Source organism: Bolinopsis microptera, chromosome 4 (assembly GCF_026151205.1).
Source record: "Bolinopsis microptera isolate Bmic1 chromosome 4, MBARI_Bmic_1.0, whole genome shotgun sequence".
Classification (NCBI taxonomy): Eukaryota; Metazoa; Ctenophora; class Tentaculata; order Lobata; family Bolinopsidae; genus Bolinopsis; species Bolinopsis microptera.
This window is the reverse complement of record NC_087075.1, coordinates 810335-837473: the sequence shown is the minus strand read 5'-3', so window position 1 is coordinate 837473 and position 27139 is coordinate 810335. Positions and strand designations below refer to the sequence as shown.

General features: G+C 41.7%; 1 protein-coding gene across 1 annotated transcript in view; it reads right to left on the bottom strand.

The window, feature by feature from the left end:
• Nucleotides 1–10493: 10493 nt before the first annotated feature.
• Nucleotides 10494–27139, bottom strand: part of LOC134814328 (golgin subfamily A member 6-like protein 22) — a 33121-nt gene continuing 16475 nt past the window's right edge. The window contains exons 10-22 of the mRNA XM_063822423.1: nucleotides 26459–26586; nucleotides 25915–26066; nucleotides 23370–23510; nucleotides 23054–23228; nucleotides 22089–22202; nucleotides 19285–19377; nucleotides 18879–19004; nucleotides 17940–18045; nucleotides 17617–17733; nucleotides 14500–14592; nucleotides 14283–14368; nucleotides 13592–13912; nucleotides 10494–10607 (exon numbers count right to left, since the gene is read on the bottom strand). Of these exons, the coding sequence (XP_063678493.1) occupies nucleotides 10494–10607; nucleotides 13592–13912; nucleotides 14283–14368; nucleotides 14500–14592; nucleotides 17617–17733; nucleotides 17940–18045; nucleotides 18879–19004; nucleotides 19285–19377; nucleotides 22089–22202; nucleotides 23054–23228; nucleotides 23370–23510; nucleotides 25915–26066; nucleotides 26459–26586 (1766 nt within the window). The remainder of the gene's footprint in view (nucleotides 10608–13591; nucleotides 13913–14282; nucleotides 14369–14499; nucleotides 14593–17616; nucleotides 17734–17939; nucleotides 18046–18878; nucleotides 19005–19284; nucleotides 19378–22088; nucleotides 22203–23053; nucleotides 23229–23369; nucleotides 23511–25914; nucleotides 26067–26458; nucleotides 26587–27139) is intronic.

Here is a 27139-nt window from a genome sequence, read left to right as displayed (position 1 = left end):
GGTACCTCTGTTTAGTGTTAAAAAGTAACAACGTGTATTTTACCCTGTGTAGTTTAAAAGATATCTCTTGTAGTTACCCTGTGGTAGTTTAAAGAATAACACTGTATTTACCCTGTGGAGTAGTAAAATAAAACACGTGTAGTTACCCCGTGTAGTGTGTAAAAGATACACGTGTATTTACCCTGTTGTAGTATTAAAATATACACTGGATTACCCTGCGTTGAGTTTTAAAAGATAACACGTGTAATTTACCCTTGTAGTTTACAATAAACTGACGTGATTTACCCTGTGTAGTTTAAAAGAAGAACACTGGTATTGACACCCCTGGGTTTGTTGTAAAAGAGAACACTGGTGTTTTAACACTGGTAGTTTAAAAAAAGATAACAAGTGTAGTTAACCGTGTAGTTTAAAAGATAGACACGCTGTATATTACCCAGTTAGTTGTAAAGATAACACTGAATGTACCCTGTGTAGTTTAAAAATATAACACGTGTAGTTTACTCGGTGTATTTAAATAGAATGGGAAACTTGTATTTACCTTGTAGTTGAATATAAGTACACGTGGATTTACCACCTGTAGTTAAAAGATACACGTGTGTTACCTGTGTAGTTTAAAAGATATCACGTGAGTTACCCGGTTATGAAAGATAACACTGTATTTTACCCTGTGTATTTATTCAGATAACACGTGGTATTTGACCCTGGGTATGTTTATCCGTGGGAGGAGAGCGGACGTTGGTATTTGACCCATGGAGGGTAGGTTATAAGAGATCACGTGGATTACCCAGGTTAGGAATAAGATTGCCACTGTAATTACCGCTGTTATTTTAAAAGAGGATGGAAGGCACGAGGATTGTACCTGGGATGTAGTTGATGAAAAGATTCACGGGTATGTACCCAGTGATGTTAGAATAGATATCACGTGTAGGGTAGAAGCGGGCGGCTGTTATGTAAAAGATAACAAGTGTATTTACCCTGTGTAGTTTAAAATAACATAACTCTGTTTACCCTGGTAGATTAAGATGGATAACACTTAGTTACGTGCCTTTAGTTAAAAGTATTAACAGCGTGTATTACCCTGTTACGTTTAAAAGATAACACGTGATTTAGCCCCTGGTGAGTTAATAGATATCACGTGTATTAACCCTGTTAGTTTAAAAGATACACGTGTATTTACCCCTGTGTAGTTTAAAAGGTATAACACTTGTATTTACCTGGTTATTTAAAAGATAACACGTGTATTTTACCCTGTGTATTTTAAAAGATAACACTGAATTACCCGTTTAGTTTAAAAGATATCCGTTTGGGGGGGGGGGGGTATGGTGACCCAGTTATGGGTTAAAAAAAATCACGTTATTGAGTACCCTGTGGTGGGTGGAAATGAATTACACGTGTAGGGACCGCCGGTAGTTAAAAGATACACGTGATTTCCCGTTAGTTAAAAGTATGAACACGTGTATTTACCCCCCGTGTAGTTAAACAAGATAAGCACGGTGGAGTTTTACCTTACCCTGTGTTGTAGTATAAGATTACTCGTGTATTTACCCAGTGTGAGTTTTAAATGAGAAAACGTGGTTTTCCCTGTGTAGTTAAATATATAACACTGTATTACCCTGTGTGAGGTGAAAAGAAAACACGTGTATTTACCCTGTTTAGTTAAAAAGAGAACCACGTGTATTTACCCTTTTAGTTTAAAAGAACCCCCCACACCGAGTGTATTTACCCTGTGTAGTTTAAAAGATAACACGTGTATTTACCGCTGTGTTGTTTTAAAAGGATAACACAGTGTATTTACCCTTTGTAGTTAAAAAGTTATCACGTGTATTTAACCCTGTGTAGTTTAAAAATCTACTCGTGTATTTACCCTTGTGAGTTAAAAAGATAACACGTGTATTTACCCTGGTGTAGTTAAAGGATAACACGTGTGATTTACCCTTGTATTTATAACATAGGTACACGTTATTTACCCTGGGAATTGGAAATAGATAACACTGTATTTGACCCTTGTAGTTAATAGATTAACACTTGTAGTTACAGCTGTGTTGTTGATAAAGTTATCACGTGTATGTACACCGGTAGTGGTGAATATAATGAACATCGGGGAGTTACCCAGTTGTTAAAAGAGTGAACACGTGTATTTACCCTGTGTATTGAATTATGAGTAACACGGGATGACCCACTGTGAGTTTAAAAGATAACTCGTGTATTTACCTGTGTAGTTTAAAGATAACCACGTGATTGATACCCTGTGTTAATTTAAAGAGATAAACACGTGTATTATACCCTGGTAGTTTAAAAATAATACTGTATTACCCTGTGTTGTTTAAAGAAGATAACACCGTGGGATTTACCCCTTGTATTTAAAAGATAACACTGGTATTGACCCGTGGATTGGTAATGATAACAAGTTATTATACGCCCTGTAGATTAAAGATACACGAGTATGTTCCCTGTAATGGTAAAAGATATAACGTGGGTATTAACCCCTGGTAGTTTAAAAGATAACACATTGTTTATCCGCTTGAGTTTAAAAATATACGCGTTTAATGAACCCTGTGAGTTTAAAAGATAACTCGATGTATTTACCTACTTTGATAGTTTAAAAGATAACTCGTGTAATTTACCCTGGTAGTTTAAAAGATAACTCTGTATTTTTACCCAGTGAGTTTAAAGAGAAAACAGTGTATGCTAACCCTGGTTAGTGAAAAGAGAACAAGGTATGGGACCCTGGGTAGTTTAAAAGATTATCACGTGTTGTTACCCGGTAGTTAAATAGAGATGCAAGTGTAGGTACCCTGTTAGTTTAAATGATACTCGTGTATATACCTGTTGTAGTTTGAAAAAAGATAACACGTGTGTAACGCCTGTGAGAGACCTGTAGGTAATAGATAACACGTGTATGTTTACCCTGGTATTTTAAAAGATAACACGTGTATGTTATCCCTGGTGAGGTTAAAATATAACAAGTGGATTTACCCTGTTAGTTTAAAATATGAACGACGGTAGTACCCCGTGGAGTTTAAAATGTTAAACTGTATGTACCCTTGTGTAGTTTCAAAGATAACACTGTATTTACCCTGTGGTTTGTTAAAAAGATAACTCTGATTTACCCTGTGTAGTTAAAAGATTTACTGGTATTTAACCGGGTATTTAGAAAGATTAACACGTTATTTACCCGTGTAAGTTTAAAGATTACACTGGATTTTACCCCTGTGATGTTTTAGAGAGAATCACGGGTATTGTACCCGGTGTAGTTTTAAGTTTTCTACTTATTACCCCGTGTATTTTAAGAAATGATAACTACTGTAATTTAGCCCTTGAGTTAAAAAGAAACACGTGTATTTTACCCGCCGTGTCGTTTAACAAGATAACAAGTGTATTTACCCGGGGAGTTAAAAAGATATCACGGAGGACGGCGACGCGTGGGTGAGTTGTAAAGGCAGATACACGTGTGGGAACCGGAGGGGAGCTGTTAAAAAATAACACGTGTATTTACCCTGTGTAAGTTTTTATGATAAAACATGTAGAAACAGGAGTTAAAAATAAACGGTAGTTTACACGTTGGTAGTGGGATTTTTGAACACGGTATAACCCGTGGTTGTGATATTTATAAATCTGGTAAGATGTTACCCGGGTATTTTATATGGTATGAAAATTTCGGTAGGGTCCCGTTGGAGTTAGATGTACACGGTTTTAGGGACAATGTGGGAGTTTATTAGATGAACTCGTGTAATCGACATCTTGTATTTTAAAAATTAAAACGTGTAGTGGAACAGGGGATGGTTATTTGTAATATGTTTTACCATGGAGGGGTTTATTATAAAGGGGTGGGTACAACAGGGTGGATATGTTAATATGAGGTAAAAGTGTGTTTATTATATATTGTAAACGTTTTGGTTATAATTTATAGTTGGTACCGCAGGGTAGGGTTAAGTGATCACGGGGTAGTGTAAAGGTTGTTTATAATGTGAAAAAGGTTAGGGATAAATGGGTGGGTGTTTGTGTTATCGGGTGGGTACCCTTGTTGTTTTAATTGTGATCTATTTTTGGTAGATAAGTGATGGGATATTTATGTTGTACAAGTGTATTAACCAGGTGAGTTTTAAAAGTTTACACGTGTATTTACCCAGGGAGGGAAATAGTGACAAGTTATTTACCGCTGTGTAGTTATAATATATCCATTTGGTGTAAAACACCGTGGGATTTGTAATAGAGATCAGCGTGTATTTACATACTGTGTAGTTAGAAAAGATAACTCGTGTTGTTACAACGTGTAGGTGGTAATATATTGAAATATGGTGAACCGAGTAGTGGATTATGTGTTCATCGTGTATTCCCCGGTAGTTTTAAAAGTGAAGACTACGTGTTGTCCACTGTGAGTTTAAAGAGAACTCGGTTTGGTACCCTTGTAGGTTATAAATAACAATTGTAGTTAAACCCTGTGTAGTTTAAAGAGAGATAACACGTGTAGTTATTTACCTTGTGGGATATAATTACTCGTGTATTTTACCTGGTGTATTGAAGAAGATAACACTGTATTTACCCTGTGTATTTAAAAAGATATCACGGGTATTTACCCTGGTTTGGAGTGTTAAAAGAGATCGACTGTATTTACCCTGTGTAGTTTAAATAGATTAACACGTGTGAAATTTTACCTGTGTAGGTTATTAGATAGAACTGTTAGTACCTTGTAGTTAAAAGAAACACTGTAGTTTACCCTGTGTGAGGGGTATAAGATACCACGTGTATGGAACCCTGTGTATTTGAAAAGATAACACGTGTAGTTACCTAGTAGTTTAAAAGATCACGACGTTATTTACCCTGTGTAGTTTTACAAAGTTAACAATGTAATTAACCCCGTGTAGTTGAAATAATAACACTGTATGTTTACCCGGTGTATTAAAGAATAACACGGTTTTTACCCCGTGGTAGTTTTTAAAAGATTACACGTGTATTGACCCGGGGGTAGTGAAAAGATACACGTGTTTGGTCAAGGTGTGAGGGATATAAGTACACTTTGTATTTACCCTGTGTAGTTAAATAGAGAACACGTGTATTATCCCTGGAGTGTAAAAGAATACTCGTGTATTTACCCTGTGTAGGGGTTAAAAGATATCACGTTGAGTACCCCGTGTAGTTTTAAAAGATAACACGTTATTTACCCTGTGGAAGTTAAAAGATAACACGTGTATTACCCCGTGTATTTAAAAGATATACTGGATTAACCGGTGGTAGTTTAAAAATAACACTGGATTGACCCGTGTAGTTTAAAAGATAACACGTGTGTTTACCCTGGGTAGTTTAAAAGATAACACGAGTATTAACCCTGTGTAGAGTTTAAAAGATAACACGTGTATTTACCCCTGTGTAGTATAAAAGATGAACAACGTGTATTTACCCTGTGATGTAAAAATTCTCTCTGTCTTTACCCTGTGAAAGTTTAAAGTATAACACGGTATTTACCCTGGTAATTTTAAAAAGATATCACGTTGTTATTTACCACTGTGTAGTTGTAGAAAAGAAACACTGTATTTACCCTGTGTAGTGGAAAAGATAACACTGTTTTTACCACGTGGAGTGTAAAAGATAACCGTGGTATTACCCTGTGTAGTTTAAAAGAGAACACGTGTATGTAACCCTTGTAGGTTAAAAGATCACACGTGTATTGACCCTGTTGAGTTTAAAAAAGAATAACACGTGTAATTTAACCGGCTGGAGTTTAAAAAAATTAACACAGTGTATTGACCCGGTGTAGTTTAAAAGATAACAATTGTATGTACCCCGGCGAAGGTAAGAAAGATACACGTGTATTACGCCCTGTGTATTGTGGGTAAAAGAGTATCACGTGGTGATTTACCTGTCGGAGTTGTAAAAGATAACCGTGTTTTTACCTCTGGTAGTTTTAAAAAATATAACACGGTGAGTGTACCCTGGTATTTAAAAGATAACACTTTGATTTACCCGTGTATGGTAAAAGAGACACGTGTTGTTTACCCGGGTTGTTAAAAGAGGAACACTGGGATTTACCTGAGTTGTTATAAAAAGATCACAGTTATTAACCACCGTGTAGTTAAAAGATTACACGGTATGTTCCCTTGGTAGTGTTTATAAGATAACACGTGTATTGTACCCCGTGTAGTTTAAAAGATAACACTGAAGGATTATCCCTAGGATGATTTAAAAAGAGTAACACTTTTATTATACCCCCGTGTAGTTTAAAAGATAACTCTTGTTTGACCCTGTAATTAGGGTTATGTTTTTTAAAGATTGGAAGAAAACGTACGTTGTGGTTAGGACCGTGTAGGTTTAAATTAGGATAACAATGTAGGGTCCCTGTGGAGGTGGAAAAATACACTGTAGTTGTACCCTGTTGTATTTAAAGATAACACGGTAAGTTAACCCTGGTGTATGTGTAAAAGATAACACTGGGGGAGTGTCCCGGTAGTTTAAAGATAGACACGTGTTTTTTACCGCGTGGTAGAGTTTAAAAGATAACACGTTAGTGTACCCTGTGTATTTAAAAGAAGATAACACGTGTTATTTACCCCTGGTAGTTTCGAAAAAGATTAACACGTGGTATTTACCCTGTTTATTTAAAAATAAAACGGGTATTACCCCTAGGAGTGTGTAATAGGTTAAATCGATGTATACACTGTAGTTTTAAAAAGATAACTCGGTATATGTTTCCCAGGGTTTTAAAAGAGAACACGTTATACCCGGGGGAGTTTAAAAGAAACACTGTTTTTACCCCTTTTTTGTAAATATTGCACGTGTATGTACACTGTGGTGTTGAAATTGAGAACACTGTTTGTACACTGGATGTAATAAGTACACGTGTAATTACACGGGTGGTTTTAATAATTTTATAGGTGGTTTTAAACCTGGTTGTTTAAAAAATTTAAACGTGTAGTGTACCCTGGGTAGTTTGGTAAGAGTAAATACTGGGAGTGAACCTGGGTAGGTGTAATTTTTTATATGTGGTAAAGGTTGGTTTTGTTATAAGTGTGGTCAAAATGAGTGGGTTTTTTGTAAAAGTGGGAAAAGGGTGGTTTTGTGTATATATTTGGTAAAAGGTGGTTTATTTTGATAGTGTGGTTAATGGTAGGGTATTTTTTGTTATAGTGGTAAAAGGTGTAAGAAAAAAGGTGGGTTAACGGGTGGTGTTAATGTTTAATATGTTGGGTAAATGGTGGAGTATAGTGTTACGGTGTGAAAAGGTTTGTTTTAAGAGTTCACGGTGGTATAAAGGGGGTTGTATTTGTTATAGGTGGGTTACAGGTTTGGGTTTGTGTTATCGTAGGTAAAGGGGGAGTGGTTAAGTTTATCTGATTGAAAATGTGTTGGTGATTTAGTAAATGTGGTAAAGGTGTGTATTTGATATATGAATGGTAAAAGGTGGGTTTTTTGTTATAGGGTGGGAAAGGTGGTGGGGTTTAGTGTTATAAGGTGTGTCAATGGGAGTTTTTTATAGGTGTTAAAATGGGAGGTTTGTTTTATAGGTTGGGTAAAGGTTGTTATAAATAACACGTGTGATGGACCCGGTGGTTGGGTTATTATGATACTCGTTTGTCATCCCGGGTGGGATAATTTAACACGTGTTGTTTACCTGGTAGTTTTAATGATAAAAACTGTATGGACCCTGTGGTAGTTTAAAGATAACAACGTGTATTTTAACCTGTGAGTTATAAGGATGCCACGGAGTAGTTTACCCGTAGTTTAAAGATAAGCGACGGTATTGACCCTGTGTAGAAAAACTAACAGCGTTATTTAGACGCCTGTTGAGTTTGAAAGAAAACACGTGTATTTACCACTGTGGTGTTTAAAAGATACAGCGGTGTATTGTGACCCCGTGTAGTTATAAAGGAGTAACGACGTGGAGTTTAATCCCTGTGAGTTTTTTGAAAAGAGAACACTGTATTTACACCGTGTAGTTTAAAAATAACAAGTGTATTTACCTTTGTATGTAAAAGATAACACTATGTACCCCGGGGGATTTAAAAAGAGAACACGGTGGTTTACCCTTGAAGGTAAAAGATAACAAACGTGTATTTACCCGGGTAGGTTTAATAGATAACGACCGTATGAACCCTGTGTAGTTAAAAGATAACACTGTATGTTACCCTGTGTTATTGAAAAGATAACTAGTGTTATTTCCCCGGGTTAGTAAAAATAACAACGTGTAGTTAACCCGGTAGTTAAAAAGATAACACTTGTATTTTTGACCCTGTAGTAGTTTAAAAATAACACGTGTATTTACCCTGTGTAGTTAAAATAACACGTAGTATTTAACCTGTGTATTTTAAAGATAAACGTGTATACTAGGCCCCTGGTGGTAGTTTGAAAAGAATAACACTGTATTGATACCCTGGGTAGGTTTAAAAAGAATGAACTCTGTATTTTACCTGTGTATTTTAAAAATAACACGTGTTTGACCCTGTGGATGTTAAAAAGATAACAACGTGTTTGACCCTGGTTAGATTTAAAAGATAACACTTATTCCTCCTGGAGTTTAAAAGATACGGACGGTGATATTTTACGCCTGTGTTAGGAATAAAAATTAGCAGCGTTAGGGTTACCCGTTGAGTTTAAAAGAGTAACACGTGTATGTAACCCTGTGTAGTGTTAAAAATGAACACAGTGAATTTACCCGGTGTTAGTTGTAAAAGATAACACTGTATTTACACTCTTTGATTTAAAAAAGATAACACGTGTATGTTACACTGAGTATGTTAAAAATAACACGTTTATGACCCGGTGAGTTAAAAGATAACACGGTGTTAACCCCCTTGTATAGTAAAAAAAGATAACACGGGTAGGAACCTGGGTTAGTTAAATAAGAACACGTGTTGTGACACCGGTTGTTTTTAAGATTTCACTATGTAACATTGAAGTTGATATATATTTAAAATGTATGTTCCACCGGTAGTTTAAAAGAGAGACAATTGTGGTGTTACCCTTGTTAGTTTGTGTGATATATGGAGATAATGGAATTCGGGATTCATGTTACAAAGATGATAACATAGAGACTTGTTAGGAAAAACAGCATCTCGTTATAATTATATAAATCCTAAAGTTATAACTGATAAGCTAATAACCAGAGATAAGAGTAATTGTGTAATGCTTTTGGACAAGAAGGGAAACACACAACGTAAGGGAAACACACAACGTAAGGGAAACACACAACGTAAGGGAAACACACAACGTAAGGGAGACACACAACGTAAGGGAAACACACAACGTAAGGGAAACACACAACGTAAGGGAAACACACAACGTAAGGGAAACACACAACGTAAGGGAAACACACAACGTAAGGGAAACACACAACGTAAGGGAAACACACAACGTAAGGGAGACACACAACGTAAGGGAAACACACAACGTAAGGGAAACACACAAGGTAAGGGAAACACACAACGTAAGGGAAACACACAACGTAAGGGAAACACACATCGTAAGGGAAACACACAACGTAAGAGAAACACACAACGTAAGAGAAACACACAACGTAAGGGAAACACACAACGTAAGGGAAACACACAACGTAAGGGAAACACACAACGTAAGGGAAACACACAACGTAAGGGAAACACACAACGTAAGGGAAACACACAACGTAAGGGAAACACACAACGTAAGGGAAACACACAACGTAAGGCTTGAATTCGTCGTAAAACAACATCATTAGAGCCTGTGAAACCTTTTAACTTTAAGATAAGCACTTTATCAAGTAAAATTCAAGAGTAATAGTGACTCTCCTAAAACAGCAGAGAACCGTATACCTTGTGTTTATGTTGCACATATATTGTGTTTATATTGCACATACATTGTGTTTATGTTGCACATACCTAGTGTTTATGTTGCACATACCGTGTGTTTATGTTGCACATACCTAGTGTTAATGTTGCACATACCTTGTGTTTATGTTGCACATACCTAGTGTTAATGTTGCACATACCTTGTGTTTATGTTGCACATACCTAGTGTTTATGTTGCACATACCTTGTGTTTATGTTGCACATACCTAGTGTTTATGTTGCACATACCTAGTGTTTATGTTGCACATACCTAGTGTTTATGTTGCACATACCTTGTGTTTATGTTGCACATACCTTGTGTTTATGTTGCACATACATTGTGTTTATGTTGCACATACATTGTGTTTATGTTGCACATGCCTAGTGTTTATGTTGCACATACCTTGTTTTTATGTTGCACATACCTAGTGTTTATGTTGCACATACCTTGTGTTTATGTTGCACATACCTAGTGTTTATGTTGCACATACCTTGTGTTTATGTTGCACATACCTTGTGTTTATGTTGCACATACCTTGTGTTTATGTTGCACATACCTTGTGTTTATGTTGCACATACATTATGTTTATGTTGCACATACCTAGTGTTTATGTTGTACATACCTAGTGTTTATGTTGCACATACCTTGTGTTTATGTTGCACATACATTGTGTTTATGTTGCATATACATTGTGTTTATGTTGCACATACCTTGTATTTATGTTGCTCCATATCAACAGCCCGTTCGCGTTCAATCTTCTGTACTTGTTCAGTTAGCTGACCAATGTTATCCTTACACTCCGCTCTGCACTATACAGGGGGTTATAGTTTACTCACTTAACTTGTTTGCTGAAAGTCGCGTTAAAGTTAATGCCGTGGTGTCAGTAAAATGGCACGGATCCATCCATATATAATATCGTCTTGCTTTATATATAGTAAGATTCTGTGTCCCCCCCGCAAACCCTCCCCCCTCTGTGTCCCCCCTCCCCCCTCTGTGCCCCCCTCCCCCCTCTGTGTCCCCCCCTCTGTGTCCCCCGGCCCCCCCTCTGTGTCCACCCTCCTCTGTGCCCCCCTCTGTGTCCCCCCCTCTGTGTCCCCCCTCTGTGTCCCCCCTCTGTGTCCCCCCTTCTGTGTTCCCCCCTCTGTGTCCCCCTCCTCTGTACCCCCCTCTGTGTCCCCCCCTCTGTCCCCCCTCCCCCTATGTGTCCCCCCCCTCTGTGTCCCCCCTTCTGTGTCCCCCCCTCTATGTCCCCCCCCCCCTCTGTGTCCCCCCTCTGTGTCCCCCCCCGCCCCCCCCCTCCTCTGTGTCCCACCTCTGTGTTCCCCCCTCTGTGTCCCCCCTCTGTGTCCCCCCCCTCTGTGTCCCCCCTCTGTGTCCCCCCTCTGTGTCCCCCCCTCTGTGTCCCCCCCCTCTGTGTCCCCCCCCCCTCTGTGTCCCCCACCCCCCCCCCCCTCTGTGTCCCCCCTCTTTGTCCCCCCCCCTCTGTGTCCCCCGCCCCCCCCCCTCTGTGTCCCCCTCCCCCCCCTCTGTGTCCCCCCCGGCCCCCCCCCCCCCTCTGTGCCCCCGCCCCCTCACTATTACTACCATTACTACTAAACCTGTTCTAATAAGCTTTGTTTCTCAGAGATGTTATCTTCATAAGAAGATATAACACGTCCGTTCTCTTCAAGCTGGGATTCCAGGCATTCTATCTCCGATGCGTTTAGTTCTAGTGTTCCATTCAACAATGATACCTGTTTTAGAAATTAATAGTGATTATAGACCCAGCAAACCCTACCAGCTGGGGTATATCTCCAAAAGTAAAATAGATAGAAACTTCCGGTTTTCAACAAAATGTCCGTCTCGTAAATTTAAAGTTAGCTCCCCAGGAGCCAAATTTGGGACAACTTAGATTCTGAATTAAACCGAAAAGTTTGATTTTGGGCTAAATAAAAGATCGTAGCTTTTAAACTTTGCAAAGTAATGTCGTTGTCATGACTACTAGGCTAAATGCAGCGTGCGAAAGCTGCTGAACTTGATTTGACGCGCGAGGACAAACGTGCTGTTGAAAATCGATCACCTCTAGCGAGCCCGGCAGGTGGTAAGGTATTCTGGGGATAGCTAAGTTTTCCAAACTATATTACAAATTTAGCAAGACAATATAGTGAGTAGAAAGAGAGAAACGACAGCAGCAGTGGCGCCCCCCTAACGACAGCAGCAGTGGCGCCCCCTAACGACAGCAGTTAAACCATTTGCAAAAGACGGAAGTGATTATAATATCAACTGCTTGAGTATGTACTGTAAAACAACTGTACTAAACTTGTGGTTATAATTAATACTAATTGTGGTGTAATTGAATAATATAAAGTCTTACATGTATCTTATAACTGATACTGAGTACATGAATCATAATGATCCAGTGATAGCGCCCAGTGATAGCGCCCAGTGATAGCGCCCAGTGATAGCGCCCAGTGATAGCGCCCAGTGATAGCGCCCAGTGATAGCGCCCAGTGATAGCGCCAAGTGATAGCGCCCAGTGATAGCGCCAAGTGATAGCGCCCAGTGATAGCGCCCAGTGATAGCGCCCATTGATGGCGCCCATTGATAGCGCCCAGTGATAGCGCCCAGTGATAGCGCCCAGTGATAGCGCCCAGTGATAGCGCCCAGTGATAGCGCCAAGTGATAGCGCCCAGTGATAGCGCCCAGTGATAGCGCCCAGTGATAGCGCCCAGTGATAGCGCCCAGTGATAGCGCCCAGTGATAGCGCCCAGTGATAGCGCCCAGTGATAGCGCCAAGTGATAGCGCCCAGTGATAGCGCCCAGTGATAGCGCCCAGTGATAGCGCCCAGTGATAGCGCCCAGTGATAGCGCCCAGTGATAGCTCCCAGTGATGGCGCCCAGTGATAGCACCCAGTAATAGCGCCCAGTGATAGCGCCAAGTGATAGCGCCCAGTGATAGCGCCAAGTGATAGCGCCCAGTGATAGCGCCCATTTATGGCGCCCATTGATGGCGCCCATTGATAGCACCCAGTGATAGCGCCAAGTGATAGCGCCCAGTGATAGCGCCAAGTGATAGCGCCCAGTGATAGCGCCCAGTGATAGCGCCCAGTGATAGCGCCCAGTGATAGCGCCCAGTGATAGCGCCCAGTGATAGCGCCAAGTGATAGCGCCAAGTGATAGCGCCCAGTGATAGCGCCCATTTATGGCGCCCATTGATGGCGCCCATTGATAGCGCCCAGTGATAGCGCCCAGTGATAGCGCCCATTGATTGCGCCCATTTATGGCGCCCATTGATGGCGCCCATTGATAGCGCCCAGTGATAGCACCCATTGATAGCGCCCAGTGATAGCGCCAAGTGATAGCGCCCAGTGATAGCGCCAAGTGATAGCGCCCAGTGATAGCGCCCATTTATGGCGCCCATTGATGGCGCCCATTGATAGCACCCAGTGATAGCGCCAAGTGATAGCGCCCAGTGATAGCGCCAAGTGATAGCGCCCAGTGATAGCGCCCAGTGATAGCGCCCAGTGATAGCGCCCAGTGATAGCGCCCAGTGATAGCGCCCAGTGATAGCGCCAAGTGATAGCGCCAAGTGATAGCGCCCAGTGATAGCGCCCATTTATGGCGCCCATTGATGGCGCCCATTGATAGCGCCCAGTGATAGCGCCCAGTGATAGCGCCCATTGATTGCGCCCATTTATGGCGCCCATTGATGGCGCCCATTGATAGCGCCCAGTGATAGCACCCATTGATAGCACCCAGTGATGGCGCCGCCGCCCAGTGACAGTGTGAGTAAATACCCTCTCAGCCCACTCACCTGATCTTGTAAAGATGTTAGTTGAGATTGCAGCGAGTCCTCCTCCTCCTCCTCCTTCTTCTTTTTCTCCTCCTCCTCCTCCTCCTCCTTCTTCTTTTTCTCCTCCTCCTCCTCCTTCCTCTTCTTTTCTTCCTCCTCCTTTTTGTTTTCTAACTTCTCTTGTAGATTTTCTTTTTCTTCCATCAAATATTTTATCTCCTCATCTTTCTTAATCTTTTCTGCCATCAATGATTCTATTTCTTCTTCTTTGCTTTTCATCGTCTCTTTTGCAAGGCCAAGTTGATCTGTATTTCCTTTTAACGCACTTTCTAGCACTCTCTCCTGAAAGATATTTGGTTGATAGAAAGGGTGCCAAACACATTTATTTTGGCAGATGAGTCATCGGCTTACCTCCATGACCTTATAAGTTAACTCCTCAAGTTGATAAACTAATCAAAACTAATCAATTATCATATTATGATCAATTCAATAATAATCAATTTAATAATTGTAAATCTGGACAACGTAAGAAAATCTCAAATTCTCTACGTTCGATTTCAGATTTTTAAGACTTGAGGGACATTGCTCTTGATAAAGTTAAATGGAAGTCATTCGAGAAAATTTAGCTATATCTTTTGAGGATCTTTTATTTTTGAGAGAGCTACGCTGTTTTTCAGATATTTTGAACTTTGATATGGTTTATAATAATAACCTGGACAATAGTGACCTCTGGCTCGGGTACCATACTACCAACCTCACCAACATCCATCACTTCAACTAGGGGCAGTGCAGCATCTTCTGGTGAATATACCCATTATCAGCGTGAATATCAGGGAATACTTAAAACTTTATCAAACACATACTCTGCACAGTACGGAACAAGAAGACAAATTAAAACATAACTGATAAAAAGTAAATACGGTTCCTACCACTGTTTTCATTGTTCTCTTTTTCCCTGTAATTCTCCAGAGCTTCTTCTTGTTTCATCAGTATTCTCCCGTACCTTTCCATCTCGAAATTTTCTGAGAAGTTTGTTCTATCAAGAAGAAGATCTTTAATGGGCAGCATCAGTTAGATCCCCCTCCCCCTCAGTTAGATCTCCCTCCCCCTCAGTTAGATCCCCCTCCCCCTCAGTTAGATCCCCCTCCCCCTCAGTTAGATCCCCCTCCCCCTCAGTTAGATCCCCCTCCCCCTCAGTTAGATCCCCCTCCCCCTCAGTTAGATCCCCCTCCCCCTAAGTTAGATCCCCCTCCCCCTCAGTTAGATCCCCCTCCCCCTCAGTTAGATCCCCCTCCCCCTCAGTTAGATCCCCCTCCCCTCAGTTAGATCCCCCTCCCCCTCAGTTAGATCCCCCTCCCCCTCAGTTAGATCTCCCTCAGTTAGATCTCCCTCCCCCTCAGTTAGATCCCCCTCCCCCTCAGTTAGATCCCCCTCCCCCTCAGTTAGATCCCCCTCCCCTCAGTTAGATCCCCCTCCCCCTCAGTTAGATCCCCCTCCCCCTCAGTTAGATCCCCCTCCCCCTCAGTTAGATCCCCCTCCCCCTCAGTTAGATCCCCCTCCCCCTCAGTTAGATCCCCCTCCCCCTCAGTTAGATCCCCCTCCCCCTCAGTTAGATCCCCCTCCCCCTCAGTTAGATCCCCCTCCCCCTCAGTTAGATCCCCCTCTCCCTCAGTTAGATCTCCCTCCCCCTCAGTTAGATCCCCCTCCCCTCAGTTAGATCCCCCTCCCCTCAGTTAGATCCCCCTCCCCCTCAGTTAGATCCCCCTCCCCCTCAGTTAGATCCCCCTCCCCTCAGTTAGATCCCCCCTCAGTTAGATCCCCCTCCCCTCAGTTAGATCCCCCTCCCCCTCAATTAGATCCCCCTCCCCCTCAGTTAGATCCCCCTCCCCCTCAGTTAGATCCCCCTCCCTCTCAGTTAGATCCCCCTCCCCCTCATTTAGATCCCCCTCTCCCTCAGTTAGATCCCCCTCCCCTCCGTTAGATTCCCCTCCCCTCAGTTAGATCCCCCTCCCCCTCAGTTAGATCCCCCTCCCCCTCAGTTAGATCCCCCTCCCCCTCAGTTAGATCCCCCTCCCCCTCAGTTAGATCCCCCTCCCCCTCAGTTAGAACCCCCTCCCCCTCAGTTAGATCCCCCTCCCCCTCAGTTAGATCCCCCTCCCCCTCAGTTAGATCCCCCTCCCCCTCAGTTAGATCCCCCTCCCCCTCAGTTAGAACCCCCTCCCCCTCAGTTAGATCCCCCTCCCCCTCAGTTAGATCCCCCTCCCCCTCAGTTAGATCCCCCTCCCCCTCATGTCAGTTAGATCCCCCTCCCCCTCAGTTAGATCCCCCTCCCCCTCAGTTAGATCCCCCTCCCCCTCAGTTAGATCCCCCTCCCCCTCAGTTAGATCCCCCTCCCCCTCAGTTAGATCCCCCTCCCCCTCAGTTAGATCCCCCTCCCCCTCAGTTAGATCCCCCTCCCCCTCAGTTAGATCTCCCTCCCCCTCAGTTAGAACCCCCTCCCCTTCAAGCTGGGATTCCAGTTAGATCCCCCTCCCCCTCAGTTAGATCCCCCTCCCCCTCAGTTAGATCCCCCTCCCCCTCAGTTAGATCCCCTCCCCCTCAGTTAGATCCCCCTCCCCCTCAGTTAGATCCCCTTCCCCCTCAGTTAGATCCCCCTACCCCTCAGTTAGATCCCCCTCCCCCTCAGTTAGATCCCCCTCCCCCTCAGTTAGATCCCCCTCCCCCTCAGTTAGATCCCCCTCCCCCTCAGTTAGATCCCCCTCCCCCTCAGTTAGATCCCCCTCCCCCTCAGTTAGATCCCCCTCCCCCTCAGTTAGATCCCCCTCCCCCTCAGTTAGATCCCCTCTCCCTCAGTTAGATCCCCCTCCCCCTCAGTTAGATCCCCCTCCCCCTCAGTTAGATCCCCCTCCCCCTCAGTTAGATCCCCCTCCCCCTCAGTTAGATCCCCCTCCCCCTCAGTTAGATCCCCCTCCCCCTCAGTTAGATCCCCTTCCCCCTCAGTTAGATCCCCCTCCCCCTCAGTTAGATCCCGCTCCCCCTCAGTTAGATCCCCCTCAGTTAGATCCCCCTCAGTTAGATCCCCCTCCCCCTCAGTTAGATCCCCCTCCCCCTCAGTTAGATCCCGCTCCCCCTCAGTTAGATCCCCCTCCCCCTCAGTTAGATCCCCCTCCCCCTCAGTTAGATCCCCCTCCCCCTCAGTTAGATCCCCCTCAGTTAGATCCCCCTCAGTTAGATCCCCCTCCCCCTCCGTTAGATCCCCCTCCCCCTCAGTTAGATCCCGCTCCCCCTCAGTTAGATCCCCCTCCCCCTCAGTTAGATCCCCCTCCCCCTCAGTTAGATCCCCCTCCCCCTCAGTTAGATCCCCCTCAGTTAGATCCCCCTCAGTTAGATCCCCCTCCCCTCAGTTAGATCCCCCTCCCCCTCAGTTAGATCCCCCTCCCTCTCAGTTAGATCCCCCTCCCCCTCAGTTAGATCCCCCTCAGTTAGATCCCCCTCAGTTAGATCCCCCTCCCCTCAGTTAGATCCCCCTCTCCCTCAGTTAGATCCCCCTCCCCCTCAGTTAGATCCCCTCCCCCTCAGTTAGATCCCCCTCCCCCTCAGTTAGATCCCCCTCCCCCTCAGTTAGATCCCCCTCCCCTCAGTTAGATCCCCCTCCCCCTCAGTTAGATCCCCCTCCCCCTCAGTTAGATCCCCCTCAGTTAGATCCCCCTCCCCCTCAGTTAGATCCCCCTCTCCCTCAGTTAGATCCCCCTCAGTTAGATCCCCCTCAGTTAGATCCCCCTCCCCCTCAGTTAGATCCCCCTCTCCCTCAGTTAGATCCCCCTCCCCCTCAGTTAGATCCCCCTCAGTTAGATCCCCCTCCCCCTCAGTTAGATCCCCCTCCCCCTCAGTTAGATCCCCCTCTCCCTCAGTTAGATAGTCCATCACACAAACTTTATAAACATTACATCGTGTATACTCCTCCCTGCTACTGAAGTAGTAAATAAAGTAGCACTAAACCTTCCCTTGCCATATTATATAGCCATAAAAGTGAAAGTGAAACTTACGATTGTCCAGTTCCTCCTGTAGTCTCCACACTTCTTCCTGCAGCTCCAACACGTTGTTGCTCTCCGAGTCAAGGATCTCGTCATTCAGCGAGTCTTCTAACTCTGTATCAATTGTCGCTGAAATAATGTTAAAATCACCTGCTTGGGTATGCTGTGTGGACTGTGTCTAGTTATTCAAGGAGTATATTTGTGAGATATCTCAAATATTCAACTTATGTTCACGAGAGAGACACATAGATTTTAATAATTTTATAAATCTCATTTCAGTGATTTAGCTTGAAAGTGAAAGTGAAAGTGAAAGTGAAAGTCTAATCGAAACTAACGAGCGAGGGAAGGATCAGCCTCTTTAGTGAACATAGGTACTGCCACAGACATCCTCTGTCTCATTTGGTGTCTCTTATCCACAGCAAGAGAATCGCCCGTTTGATCCTGAGAAATTAATGTTACAATAAAGTGAAACTGGAACTGAAAGTAAAACCTTCCAGGGTATAATAGGGGAAGCGAACGAATATCTCCTTGCGTATCACACTCCCCAACTTTTCAAGTTAGATATGAGTGGTAGTCATTAATACATACAATCATAGGTGCAGATTTCGTTTTGAGGTGAACTTTTAAGTTCCCGAGAAATCTTCTTAAGTTTGCTTTTTTTCTCCTCGGGCCCCACATCCAGAAAGTTTTATATTTCCTCCCAGATGCGTTTTTTTCTAAATTCTGTGGCCCGCTCGCTTCGCTCGCTAGTTTGCCTTTTTTCTCTGGGCCGCTCGTTTCGCTCGCAAATTTTTAACACTGGACCAATTCACGAGCAAGGCGAGTGCATAAAGCTCGCCGCAGGCGAAAAATTTTGAATTTTGTAAAGGCATAAAAGCCATGGAAGCAATTTGGTTATAGAGGTCTATTTGAAATGCTATTTCCAATAATCATTGCTTACAATCCTTACCTGAGTAATTTCCCCCTTTGAGACTTTATTTTGGGTTGAAAATTGAATTTATCGAGAGGGAGTGAAAAATCTCTGGTTCAAATTTGGATTTGAAGCCATGTTTAATTTTTTCTGTTGAGGTCAATTTTTTGCGCAGAAAGCGCTTGATTTTAGGGGAAAAAATTTAAGTTTGATTTTAATTTTTAAGGTGCCGTCGGCACCTGAAATCGACGAAATCTGCAGGGGTGCATACAATAATAGGTTATTCAATATATGTTTAGCGAATACCATAAGAATTAATTACCAATATAATTATAATAATTAAATATAAAAATTATAATTAAACCTGTAGTTTTTGTTGAGCCTTTTTAAGTCTTTTAGCTGCGTTCCTCGCGTTCTTCTCTTCCTTCTCAAGCTTCATCTTACACGCACTGAACTTAGCATGGAGCTCGTCCATCTGATCTCTTAACCTCTACATTAATAATAAATAGATTAATTATTTGAATATAAGTGCTTAACTAGACTATAGCTAGACTATAGATAGACTATAGCTAGGAGCATATGAAATGATGAGCTTGTAAACAGCCCATACCTGACACAAGTGTCAGGTACTAACCATGCCAGAGCTAAACGGTAATAACAGAAACTAGCGGCAGCTTCATTTGTTACTGTAAGAATATAAATCGTGAATGTGTTACTTGCGAGGAATAATCGTTACATTCGTTACAACCCTTACGAAGCAGATAAGGTACCTTGTTTTCCTCGGATGTCTCCTCCCGGTATCTTTTTAGCTCGTCAATGTTCTCCTGTTCTTCACAGTGCTGCCTCTGTTTCTCCTCCATTGCCTGGTCAGTACAGCATAGTAACCATAGCAACCATAGTAACCAAAGTAACCAAAGTAACCAAAGTGACCATAGTAACCATAGTAACCATAGTAACCATGGTGACCACAGTGGCCATAGTGACCATAGTGACCATAGTGACAATAGTGACCATAGTAATCATAGTGACCATAGTGACCATAGTGACCATAGTGACAATAGTTACCATAGTGACAATAGTGACCATAGTAATCATAGTGAACATAGTGACAATAGTGAACATAGTAACCATAGTAACCATAGTAGGGTAGTTTAAAAGATAACACGTGTATTTACCCCGTGTAGTTTAAAAGATAACACGTGTATTTACCCTGTGTAGTTTAAAAGATAACACGTGTATTTACCCTGTGTAGTTTAAAAGATAACACGTGTATTTACCCCGTGTAGTTTAAAAGATAACACGTGTATTTACCCTGTGTAGTTTAAAAGATAACACGTGTATTTACCCTGTGTAGTTTAAAAGATAACACGTGTATTTACCCCGTGTAGTTTAAAAGATAACACGCGTATTTACCCTGTGTAGTTAAAAGATAACACGTGTATTTACCCTGTGTAGTTTAAAAGATAACACGTGTATTTACCCTGTGTAGTTTAAAAGATAACACGTGTATTTACCCTGTGTAGTTTAAAAGATAACACGTGTATTTACCCTGTGTAGTTTAAAAGATAACACGTGTATTTACCCTGTGTAGTTTAAAAGATAACACGTATATTTACCCTGTGTAGTTTAAAAGATAACACGTGTATTTACCCTGTGTAGTTTAAAAGATAACACGTGTATTTACCCTGTGTAGTTTAAAAGATAACACGTGTATTTACCCTGTGTAGTTTAAAAGATAACACGTGTATTTACCCTGTGTAGTTTAAAAGATAACACGTGTATTTACCCCGTGTAGTTTAAAAGATAACACGCGTATTTACCCTGTGTAGTTAAAAGATAACACGTGTATTTACCCTGTGTAGTTTAAAAGATAACACGTGTATTTACCCTGTGTAGTTTAAAAGATAACACGTGTATTTACCCTGTGTAGTTTAAAAGATAACACGTGTATTTACCCTGTGTAGTTTAAAAGATAACACGTGTATTTACCCTGTGTAGTTTAAAAGATAACACGTGTATTTACCCTGTGTAGTTTAAAAGATAACACGTGTATTTACCCTGTGTAGTTTAAAAGATAACACGTGTATTTACCCTGTGTAGTTTAAAAGATAACACGTGTATTTACCCTGTGTAGTTTAAAAGATAACACGTGTATTTACCCTGTGTAGTTTAAAAGATAACACGTGTATTTACCCTGTGTAGTTTAAAAGATAACACGTGTATTTACCCTGTGTAGTTTAAAAGATAACACGTGTATTTACCCTGTGTAGTTTAAAAGATAACACGTGTATTTACCCTGTGTAGTTTAAAAGATAACACGTGTATTTACCCTGTGTAGTTTAAAAGATAACACGTGTATTTACCCTGTGTAGTTTAAAAGATAACACGTGTATTTACCCTGTGTAGTTTAAAAGATAACACGTGTATTTACCCTGTGTAGTTTAAAAGATAACACGTGTATTTACCCTGTGTAGTTTAAAAGATAACACGTGTATTTACCCTGTGTAGTTTAAAAGATAACACGTGTATTTACCCTGTGTAGTTTAAAAGATAACACGTGTATTTACCCTGTGTAGTTTAAAAGATAACACGTGTATTTACCCTGTGTAGTTTAAAAGATAACACGTGTATTTACCCTGTGTAGTTTAAAAGATAACACGTGTATTTACCCTGTGTAGTTTAAAAGATAACACGTGTATTTACCCTGTGTAGTTTAAAAGATAACACGTGTATTTACCCTGTGTAGTTTAAAAGATAACACGTGTATTTACCCTGTGTAGTTTAAAAGATAACACGTGTATTTACCCTGTGTAGTTTAAAAGATAACACGTGTATTTACCCCGTGTAGTTTAAAAGATAACACGTGTATTTACCCCGTGTAGTTTAAAAGATAACACGTGTATTTACCCTGTGTAGTTTAAAAGATAACACGTGTATTTACCCTGTGTAGTTTAAAAGATAACACGTGTATTTACCCTGTGTAGTTTAAAAGATAACACGTGTATTTACCCTGTGTAGTTTAAAAGATAACACGTGTATTTACCCTGTGTAGTTTAAAAGATAACACGTGTATTTACCCTGTGTAGTTTAAAAGATAACACGTGTATTTACCCCGTGTAGTTTAAAAGATAACACGTGTATTTACCCCGTGTAGTTTAAAAGATAACACGTGTATTTACCCTGTGTAGTTTAAAAGATAACACGTGTATTTACCCTGTGTAGTTTAAAAGATAACACGTGTATTTACCCTGTGTAGTTTAAAAGATAACACGTGTATTTACCCTGTGTAGTTTAAAAGATAACACGTGTATTTACCCTGTGTAGTTTAAAAGATAACACGTGTATTTACCCCGTGTAGTTTAAAAGATAACACGTGTATTTACCCCGTGTAGTTTAAAAGATAACACGTGTATTTACCCCGTGTAGTTTAAAAGATAACACGTGTATTTACCCTGTGTAGTTTAAAAGATAACACGTGTATTTACCCTGTGTAGTTTAAAAGATAACACGTGTATTTACACCACGTGTCATGACGTCACACCACGTGTCATGACGTCACACCACGTGTATTTACCCTGTGTAGTTTCTGGTATTCCTCCACCACCATCTTGTAAGCGTCCTGTAACTCGTCATACTTTATCAGCTCGTTCTGTGCCTCGTGTAGATACTTCTTTGTGAGTCTTATATCCTGACAGAGTGAAAGTGAAACTCTTATATCCTGACAGAGTGAAAGTGAAACTCTTATATCCTGACAGAGTGAAAGTGAAACTAAGGAACTTTCATATAATACTTAATCTTAGAGAGAGAGAGAGAGACTTAGTCGTCAACTTGAATACCACACTATAAACTATTGTCTTCAACTAACATGACATTATGTTTAAGCTAACCAAGTCTTAGCATTGAACGCTTTCAAATAACATACTCAATCATATCAGTGTAATCTCGTAAGATACAGAGTTGGCGAGGTTAACCGTCCCCCCTAACTCTTAATTGTACTAGCAGAAACCCGTCTAATTTGTTAATTAATTAATTTGTTCACCCAACATTTTTTGTGAAACTCGTTTTCGAGATAGTAGGGCATGTGACTGACCTTTTGAGTTTTTTTGGGGGTCCCGGACCCCAACCACTCACGGTGCAACCACCCACGGTGCAATCTAGGTAAACTATAGGTAAAAATATAATATTAATCATAAGCTAAAATGTACTAATCTTTGTATTCTAAATGGGGAAAAAGAAGAAACATTGCCAGTCAGTCGAGAAAATTGTCAGTCAGGCTATATTATGGCAGCTTTACCATATTCAGTCAATTTTTTGCCCAATTATGCCAAATCACCTCAAAACCCAAATTTTTGGTACTCTACTTATAATTATAGCTAGTAGTCTCCTGAACAAAAATTGGCTGAGTTATGAGCAAAAAACCATATGCCCATATTTGGTGGCTAGATAGGTCCTGTACGTAATAACGAGGGTCAGCTTGTGAGTTTTGGTGGCTAGATGGGTCCTGTACGTTATAACGAGGGTCAGCTTGTTGTTGTGTACCTCATTCTGCTCTGCCATCATCTTCTTCAAGTTCGCTTCCTCATTCTTCAAATTCTTTATTTCCTTATCAGTCCTCTTAATAATACCATCCATCTGGTTGTTTAGTTTCTCTACTTTTAGTTCGCCCTCTTTTTCAAGCTGCAGGCTCGCTTGTCGGAATACCTCCTTCTGTACCCTGGTCGAAATTTTTAATAAAATCAGTTCTTATTCAAACAGTTTAGTACTTATAAAACAGGAAATGTTCAGAGAATTTAAATTTATAAACGAAAAAAATAACCTGAGTTTCACTACTACTAGTGTTACTACTGTAAATAACCTGAGTTTCTCATCGCTCTTCTTGTGCTCCAGATCTAGCCCTATCTCATACTCGTGCAGGTTCTTCTCTAGCTCCTCTGTTCTGCGTTCCAGTGCAACACTCAGAGCGTCCATATCGTACTGAACTTGAGCTAAGTTCGACCTGAGTGTGGGTAAGAATGTGAGTGTGGGTAAGAATGTGAGTGTGGGTAAGAATGTGAGTGTGGGTAAGAATGTGAGTGTGGGTAAGAATGTGAGTGCGGGTAAGAATGTGAGTGTGGGTAAGAATGTGAGTATGGGTAAGAATGTGAGTGTGGGTAAGAATGTGAGTGTGGGTAAGAATGTGAGTGTGGGTAGAATGTGAGTGTGGGTAAGAATGTGAGTGTGGGTAAGAATGAGAGTGTGGGTAAGAATGTGAGTGTGGGTAAGAATGCGAGTGTGGGTAAGAATGCGAGTGTGGGTAAGAATGTGAGTGTGGGTAAGAATGTGAGTGTGGGTAAGAATGTAAGTGTGGGTAAGAATGAGAGTGTGGGTAAGAATGAGAGTGTGGGTAAGAATGTGAGTGTGGGTAAGAATGTGAGTGTGGGTAAGAATGTGAGTGTGGGTAAGAATGTGAGTGTGGGTAGAATGTGAGTGTGGGTAAGAATGTGAGTGTGGGTAAGAATGTGAGTGTGGGTAAGAATGTGAGTGTGGGTAAGAATGTGAGTGTGGGTAAGAATGTGAGTGTGGGTAAGAATGTGAGTGTGGGTAGAATGTGAGTGTGGGTAAGAATGCGAGTGTGGGTAAGAATGAGAGTGTGGGTAAGAATGTGAGTGTGGGTAGAATGTGAGTGTAGGTAAGAATGTGAGTGTGGGTAAGAATGCGAGTGTGGGTAAGAATGTGAGTGTGGGTAAGAATGTGAGTGTGGGTAGAATGTGAGTGTGGGTAAGAATGTGAGTGTGGGTAAGAATGTGAGTGTGGGTAAGAATGTGAGTGTGGGTAAGAATGTGAGTGTGGGTAGAATGTGAGTGTGGGTAAGAATGTGAGTGTGGGTAAGAATGTGAGTGTGGGTAAGAATGTGAGTGTGGGTAAGAATGTGAGTGTGGGTAAGAATGTGAGTGTGGGTAAGAATGTGAGTGTGGGTAGAATGTGAGTGTGGGTAAGAATGTGAGTGTGGGTAAGAATATGAGTGTGGGTAAGAATGTGAGTGTGGGTAAGAATGTGAGTGTGGGTAAGAATGTGAGTGTGGGTAAGAATGTTAGTGTGGGTAAGAATGTGAGTGTGGGTAGAATGTGAGTGTGGGTAAGAATGTGAGTGTGGGTAAGAATGTGAGTGTGGGTAAGAATGTGAGTGTGGGTAAGAATGTGAGTGTGGGTAGAATGTGAGTGTGGGTAAGAATGTGAGTGTGGGTAAGAATGTGAGTGTGGGTAGAATGTGAGTGTGGGTAAAATGTGAGTGTGGGTAAGAATGTGAGTGTGGGTAAAAATGTGAGTGTGGGTAGAATGTGAGTGTGGGTAGAATGTGAGTCATGTGGATAAGAATGTGAGTGTGGGTAAGAATGCGAGTGTGGGTAGAATGTGAGTGTGGGTAGAATGCGAGTGTGGGTAAGAATGTGAGTGTGGGTAAGAATGTGAGTGTGGGTAAGAATGTGAGTGTGGGTAAGAATGTGAGTGTGGGTAAGAATGTGAGTGTGGGTAAGAATGTGAGTGTGGGTAAGAATGTGAGTGTGGGTAAGAATGTGAGTGTGGGTAAGAATGTGAGTGTGGGTAAGAATGTGAGTGTGGGTAAGAATGTGAGTGTGGGTAGAATGTGAGTGTGGGTAGAATGTGAGTCATGTGGATAAGAATGTGAGTGTGGGTAAGAATGTGAGTGTGGGTAAGAATGTGAGTGTGGGTAGAATGTGAGTGTGGGTAAGAATGTGAGTGTGGGTAAGAATGTGAGTGTGGGTAAGAATGTGAGTGTGGGTAAGAATGTGAGTGTGGGTAAGAATGTGAGTGTGGGTAAGAATGTGAGTGTGGGTAAGAATGTGAGTGTGGGTAGAATGTGAGTGTGGGTAGAATGTGAGTCATGTGGATAAGAATGTGAGTGTGGGTAAGAATGTGAGTGTGGGTAAGAATGTGAGTGTGGGTAGAATGTGAGTGTGGGTAAGAATGTGAGTGTGGGTAAGAATGTGAGTGTGGGTAAGAATGTGAGTGTGGGTAGAATGTGAGTGTGGGTAAGAATGTGAGTGTGGGTAGAATGTGAGTCATGTGGATAAGAATGTGAGTGTGGGTAAGAATGTGAGTATGGGTAAGAATGCGAGTGTGGGTAAGAATGTGAGTGTGGGTAAGAATGTGAGTGTGGGTAAGAATGTGAGTGTGGGTAAGAATGTGAGTGTGGGTAAGAATGTGAGTGTGGGTAGAATGTGAGTGTGGGTAAGAATGTGAGTGTGGGTAAGAATGTGAGTGTGGGTAAGAATGTGAGTGTGGGTAAGAATGTGAGTGTGGGTAAGAATGCGAGTGTGTTAGATCTTATTTTAAACATTTCTAGCCAGAGTTCTTGAATGGATATCGTTCTATAGTTGTATCATTTAGTTTAACTAAACTTACTGTAAAGTGGTGATGACAGATTTAAAAGCAGCAATAGCTGACTCCCGCAGAGTATCGCTCTCCACCTCGTTAGAAGTGAGTATCGCCTCCACGTTGTAGCACAGTATTTGTGGTATTATCTGGTTCTCACCACGCGACATACTGTCTACTCGCTGAGGAGGAGAATATATAATACCCCTCTCTCAATTGTAATCAAAATAGCAACAAACCACACAGTATGAGCACTGAGTTACTGTTATCATAGTAACACTCCTAGTTACCCTACTGTTACCATAGTAACACTCCTAGTTACCCTACTGTTACCATAGTAACACTCCTAGTTACCCTTCTGTTACCATAGTAACACTCCTAGTTACCCTACTGTTACCATAGTAACACTCCTAGTTACCCTACTGTTACCATAGTAACACTCCTAGTTACCCTACTGTTACCATAGTAACACTCCTAGTTACCCTACTGTTACCATAGTAACACTCCTAGTTACCCTACTGTTACCTAGTTACCCTACTGTTACCTAGTTACCCTACTACTGAAGTACACTTACCTTGAGGAACTCTATGATAGATCTGTCAGTGGAGTCTTTAAGTCCCTTCTCCTCCCACACCTCCAGGACTCGCTCTATAGTTACACTCTCATCAGTCAGCTCCGGGAATAGGGGGGCAATGTTGTGGGCTGCAAATAGAAAATACACTACAGTATACACACTGCAAATAGAAAATACAGTACAGTATACACACTGCAAATAGAAAATACACTACAGTATACACACTGCAAATAGAAAATACAGTACAGTATATATACTACTTAAATGAGGCACACTACCTAGTAACAGTTAAATGAGGCACACTACCTAGTAACAGTTAAATGAGGCACACTACCTAGTAACAGTTAAATGAGGCACACTACCTAGTAACAGTTAAATGAGGCACACTACCTGGTAACAGTTAAATGAGGCACACTACCTAGTAACAGTTAAATGAGGCACACTACCTAGTAACAGTTAAATGAGGCACACTACCTAGTAACAGTTAAATGAGGCACACTACCTAGTAACAGTTAAATGAGGCACACTACCTAGTAACAGTTAAATGAGGCACACTACCTAGTAACAGTTAAATGAGGCACACTACCTGGTAACTGTTAAATGAGGCACACTACCTGGTAACAGTTAAATGAGGCACACTACCTAGTAACAGTTAAATGAGGCACACTACCTAGTAACAGT